The 5712-nt window shown below is 52.9% G+C and overlaps 2 protein-coding genes across 2 annotated transcripts in view; both read right to left on the minus strand.

Annotated features, from left to right (window-relative positions):
* LOC103756388 (zinc finger protein 19-like) overlaps positions 1–999 on the minus strand; it is a 5984-nt gene extending 4985 nt beyond the window's left edge. Inside the window, exon 1 of the mRNA XM_029964668.1 lies at positions 587–999. The gene's annotated coding sequence lies outside the window, so the exon portion shown is untranslated. The remainder of the gene's footprint in view (positions 1–586) is intronic.
* A 2796-nt stretch (positions 1000–3795) lies between these two features.
* The window catches only part of LOC108641738 (zinc finger protein 572-like), a 4410-nt gene continuing 2493 nt past the window's right edge, over positions 3796–5712 (minus strand). Inside the window, exon 4 of the mRNA XM_029964686.1 lies at positions 3796–4684. Coding sequence (XP_029820546.1) covers positions 3798–4684 — 887 coding nt within the window. The 3' untranslated portion in view covers positions 3796–3797. The remainder of the gene's footprint in view (positions 4685–5712) is intronic.

The raw sequence follows: 5712 nt of genomic DNA on the forward strand, positions 1-5712 counted from the left end.
CCCGCCGTGGAACCACTCGTGGCATTTAACAATTTTAATTAAACCCCTCTGAAATTTCCAGCCAACAACAACAACAAAAACCCCATCCTGGTAAAACTTAACCAGAAACAAGCACGTAAAAAAAGGCCCTTTAAGGAAGTTTCCTTAAAGGAAAAGGGAAGAAGTCCTGACCCCAGACGGGCTCTGCCCCGACTCAGCCGCTGCTGCTCCTCTGTTATTCACCGCCAAGGTGACAAATCCAGACTCTTATTATTATAAGGAATAAATCGTGTGCTTGCAAAAGACTCAATCCCCTAAGAGACCCTGAACAGGAGCAAAACCAGTCTCTGAAGGAGGATGTTTAAGGTGCAGCTGTCAAATCCCTCTCCGAAGAGGAGGGGAGCCCCCAGGGTGTGCAGATAGATACTCGGGGTTCCAAAAGCAACAACGACAAACGCCAGAGGGTCCCAAAAGAGCTCACGAGGTTTGATTAGTAAATCACACACAGGGTCAGAAATTGGGATGAGTTAGTCCCGTATCTTTTAGTACTAAGAGAAACAAAAGAGTAAAAGAAAGGAGGGGAGAGGGAGAGGTCAGGGAAGATCACCAGTCCCGGTTCCACCGTCGATCCCTGCGTCCAAGGTGTCCACGGTCCCGGCGGAGCCACCTGGGCGCTGTGGGGGCACCTTTTTACGGGTAAGTTTTCCCCGCCCCAGGATCAGGTTTCCCCACTTCCCATGCAAATCAGGCAGTGTGAGCGATCCCTCCTCCCGGACCCTTCTGGAAAAGGGTCGGAGGGGCTTCGGTGGTCCTGATCCCCCTGTGCCGAGCTCCCCGATGGCTCCTACGCCGCCCTTGTGCGGGCTCTGCTGTGTCTCTGGGCCCGGAGGAGGAGGTTGGCCTCGGGAACAGCGCTGCCCTATCTCCCGTGCCCCCCTTCCCAGCCACATCCTGTTCTACCCTGCTCCTTATCAGCGTTTGGGACTCGGCAGCGCCTTAACTCCTTGGAGCCCAGGCTGCTACAGCTGCGCAGATTAGAGAACTAACCGTGTTCCCTGAAGAACGGGGTGGAAACCGGGGAAAGATGATGATTCTCCCCGAATCTCCCGGAGCTCGGGGTGGAGAACACGAAAACCGATCCCATTCGATCCGACCCTGGCGGTTGAGGTTGATTTGCAAGAGCATCCCGGGCACTGCCGAGAACAATCAAGAGCCCGGGAACTGCCGGCCTTTCCATAACAAAGGGCACAATGAGGGACATTCTGGGACACAGCAGGAGCTGATCATCCCAGATTGTCATCCTAGACTGTGAGGGGATAAAAACCTGGGGGGGGGTCCTTTGTTTGGGGTCCCTCCCCGGAGGCACCAGCTCCAGCTGTTACTCTGTTGTTGCATCATGATTAAGTGATTTCAAGGAATTATTTTAAAGATCTAGGTGTCCCAGATCCACTCCACTATGGAAAACCGGCTTGGACTGTGTGAGAGGGGTGTGGAGTCAAGCAGGATCCATGGATCTTGTCCCTGGAGTTTGTCCCAGCTCAGGTGGTGGGAATATGACTTCCAGAGTGGCTCCTGGATGATGAGACAGGGAAGTTTCCTTAACAGCCACAAGCCAGGAGAGACTGAAATCCAGCAAGTGGAGTCTTATCCATGGCTTGGGCATTCAGATTCCAGCTGGTTCTCGTCAACAATTAACAAAATTTCTAATAGACATGGAAGCACAACATCCAGTATTAACAGCGGGATGCTGGTGTAGGACCTGGAGGGCAAAGGGTTAAAATCCCTGGAGCAAACGCTCCGGGTGCCAAACTGCTCAGGTTAATTTATGGGCCAGAAGCAGGAATCAGCCAACCTTAAACCTAAAAGAATTCCAGAGGCTCCAATGCACTGACTCCAGCAGCACCTGCACTCCCTGATTCAAGAACCATCCATGTAGCACAACAGCAAATTCCTGCTGTGGCAGGAAGGGACTTTCTGGAGTTCCAGATGATTTGGCCCCACTTGGAGCTGCAGGTCCCAGAACTGCTGGGCAGTGACTGGGGTGCAGCAGCCCAGGCACCAGGGAGTTAATGTGCTGCTGTGTCCCAAACACGGCTAAGGAGGGGCTAAGGAGGGACAAACTGGAACGGGGTGTGGCTGCAGAGGGGGACCCTCTGATATTTTTGGCCTCTCTGACATTTCTTCAGCATCATCTCTACCTTTTTTTCCCAACTCTGGGTTTTTTTTTTCTCCTTTCCCTGTGACCATTTCTGCAGCTGCTCAGTTTTCACAGACAGTAACAAATCATGTTTTCCTCCCTTCTGTTTCCTCTCAGCTCTCGTTTCTCTCTACTAAATGTTTTTCCTGTCTGAATTCTCCAACAATTCTCTTTCCCTGCACTCTGCTGCAGCAAGTGAGAGTCCCAAGCTGGTCATTTTTCAGGCCTAAGTTTATCAGCTTGGATTCTGTGGAAGGCCAGGAGATAAGGGGCCAGTGTGTGTGTCTCAAACACCGATAGCCCCAAGCCAGCCAAGGACTGGGGGGTGAGAACACTCCGTGCACGGAGGGACGGGATGTGCCTGGAAAAGGGGGACACACAGAGGTGGGGCAGCACTTCTCTGGGACAAACACCCTTATTCTGGCTCCTGGAGATAACATGGAACAGTGCAGGCACAGGAGTGGGGTCAAGGAGCAGGCACAGAGTGTCAACCAAAGGTGGATCAGTTTGGGTGGGATCAAGACCCTCAAAGCCTCCAAGACCTATTTCCAGGAGGATCCAGGGAAATGGACTGTGCAGGCTCACTCATTTCCATGAGAAGTGGGAAAACAAGCCCCAGGGTGGGGAAAACTTGGCTATAAAAAAGGATGACACAGGGTTTGGGGGCACCCCCAGGATCCTGGACATGGTGTCAGGCAGATTGATGCTGGAGCCAGGACTGGTGATCTCCTTCCCTCTCCTCCCTGATCTCCCTCTCCCTCTTCCCTTTTTTCTTTTCCTCTATTAGAAGGTAAGGGGAAAAATACCAATTCCCATGCTGAGCATGGAATTTGCTAATAAAACTTGGCAAGTTTTTTTGGATCCCTCTGACATCTGTCATTCCTTTTAACCGTGGGCATCCTGGGAGCTCCCTTCTGCTTTGGAGTGGGATGTGCCAGACCCAAAGGAAGAGGCTGGAGGAGCAACACTGCCCTACCTCCACGTGGCCCTCTCCAGCAGGTCCTATTCCACTTGCTAAGGGTGTCTGGGACACAGCAGCACGTTAACTCCTCGTTTCCCAGGTTTCTGCAGCACCTCCATGTTTCTGCTTTCACGGGACTCAGAAAATCGAACAAACACAGAAGACAACGTGGGAAAATAAATGCAACACAACTTTTAAGGCTATGCAAAATTCAAACCATGTTCCAGGTTCCCCAGTGGTTTTGCAAATCCTGGTAAGGATCCCACCTTCAGGAATCCTTATCCCAGGGTTCAGCAACAGAGACACCCAGGAGCTCTGGGATTTATCAGCAGGAATTAGCTGCCTCCCAGGCTCTGTGCCCTTCTGACTACTCCCAGCAGCTGTGGGATAACATTTCAGACATTTTCTCTCTGTTAGATAGCTCTTCTTTGTAACACACATCCCAAATTCCGTGTCCACGTGGTTTCTCTCCCACACGGATTCACAGCCAGCAGCACCTCTGAGCCCCCACACCTCCCCAGACCTACAGGCACCGGTGGGAAATAACCCCCAGCCACCTCCCTTGGCCTGGGAGGGGCTGTTCCACAGCCTCCTCCTCCCACCACGCTCCAGGGCAGAGCTGGGGGTCCTGCCCTGCCCCAGGGGGCTGGCAGGGGTGTTTTATATGGAATGCATCACGGAGCCCCTGATGTCCGTGCAGGGCCAGCTGGCCAGTGGCAGGTGTGCCTCCTGCACGTGGCTTTCCTGATGCTTCACCAGGCTCCTCCTGAGCACAAACCTTTTCCTGCAGAGGGGACACTGGAAAAGCCCCTCCCCCGTGTGCCTCCTCTGGTGGTTGAGGAGGTAATCCTTCCTCCTGTAGGTTTTGTCACACTCGGAGCACTTGTAAGGCCTCTCTCCCGTGTGGGTTGTCTGGTGTCTGACGAGCCACGAGTGGCAAACGAAGCTTTTCCCACAGTCGCTGCAAATGTAGGACTTGCCCCGGCCCTGGCTCTGCTGCTGGTGGGCAGGGCTGCCCCGGGCTGGGGGGGGATCCCAGCAGGCTCCAGAGGTGTCCATGGGGAAGTTCTCCTCGTTTTCAGCAGGTTCCTCCCCGCCCAGGTCCCGGTCCCAGAGCCTGGCCGTGCCCGCGGGGGGCTGTCCCCCCTGGCAGGGGGCAGGGGCAGCTCCCGGCCCCATTCCCTTCTCTCCCAGCTGGGGGTGCAGCAGAGGGAACACCCTCTCACACGTGGGGCCTGGAAACATCTCCCCTTGTCCCTGTGGAGCCTGGGGCTGGTCCTGCTGCGGGGAGTTTCTCTCACACTTGGACACACACGGCCTCTTTTCCTGAGCACTGAAGAAATCCAAGTGCTCACCAAACCCTCGGTCGTACCCGTTCCCGTTCCCAGTGCTGTTTGTTTCCATCATTTCTGAATTCCACTGACTGTCCCATGTCACTCCAGGGCTGGGATCCTTGGGAAACCTCTCTCCTGGCCTTCCTGGTGCCTCTGAGTCACAGGTGGTGCTCTCAAAGCAATCTGCTGGAGGGTCCCTCTTCGTGTTCTCCTCTGAAACACAGAGATTTCGGAGTCTTTTAACTCAGGAATCCCCTTGGGAATGTCCCTCCCAGCCCACAGCCACATCATTAATACTGAGTGGGGGAACAAGTACCAGTGTCCACTAAAACAAAATCTCCAGGAAAACAGAAAGACTTTTTTTCCAATTATATTTTTTAAAATCTACATTAAAAAATCTCCGTTGCAATGTCTTAGATTCACCTTCTCACTCGGATGTCTGAAGTGGGAGGTCTGAGCTCCCTGACAGAGGGGGCAGTCACACCTTGGTACTCCCTATTCCAGTGCTAAACCACCCTCTGGGTGAAGAACCTTTCCCTAAAATCCAACCTAAACCTCCCCCATTGAGCTTATCAGAAATACTGTCTGACCCCAGGAAATGTTTTTAATGAATAGCCCTGGAAACTCATTTTTCTTGCCTGAACAACAACCCAAGTGGAGTAAGATTTTTGTTATTGAGCCTTCAAAGAAAGTTACTGACTGGAATTGTGGCCAGGATAGAAAATTACCATGACTAAAGCCCACTGTCCTGTGACTCTATAAACAGCAGTGCAAAGTGAGACCCTTGGAGCTCCCAATTCCCAGAAGATCAGGGAATGTGTGTGTCCCAAACACCCATAGCTGGATGGACATGGAGCCAACCAAAGACTGTTGATTAAACACACTGTGAGAAAGAACAAGATCTGGCTGCAGAAGGGGCCTTGCAGAGACAGGGCAGCACTTTTCTGGGACAAACATCCTTGTTGTAGTTCCTGGAGATAAGCACAGCAGGAATGAGGCCAAGGAGTGGGTATGGACTGTAAAGGGGGATCAAGACATCCAAAGACCCCCAAAGCCTCTGATCCATTTCCAGAAAGGCCTGAAAAAAATGGACTGTGCATGAGAAATGATTTGCATGGAAACCCATCAGGACATGGGCCACCACTGACCATGTCCCCAAGTGCCACGTTCACGGGGCTTTTATATCCCTCCAGGGATGGGGATTCCACCCCTGCCCTGGGCAGCTGTGCCAGGGCTGGACA

This window comes from Manacus vitellinus, unplaced genomic scaffold, assembly GCF_001715985.3.
Source record: "Manacus vitellinus isolate BGI_N305 unplaced genomic scaffold, ASM171598v3 scaffold_78_pilon, whole genome shotgun sequence".
Classification (NCBI taxonomy): Eukaryota; Metazoa; Chordata; class Aves; order Passeriformes; family Pipridae; genus Manacus; species Manacus vitellinus.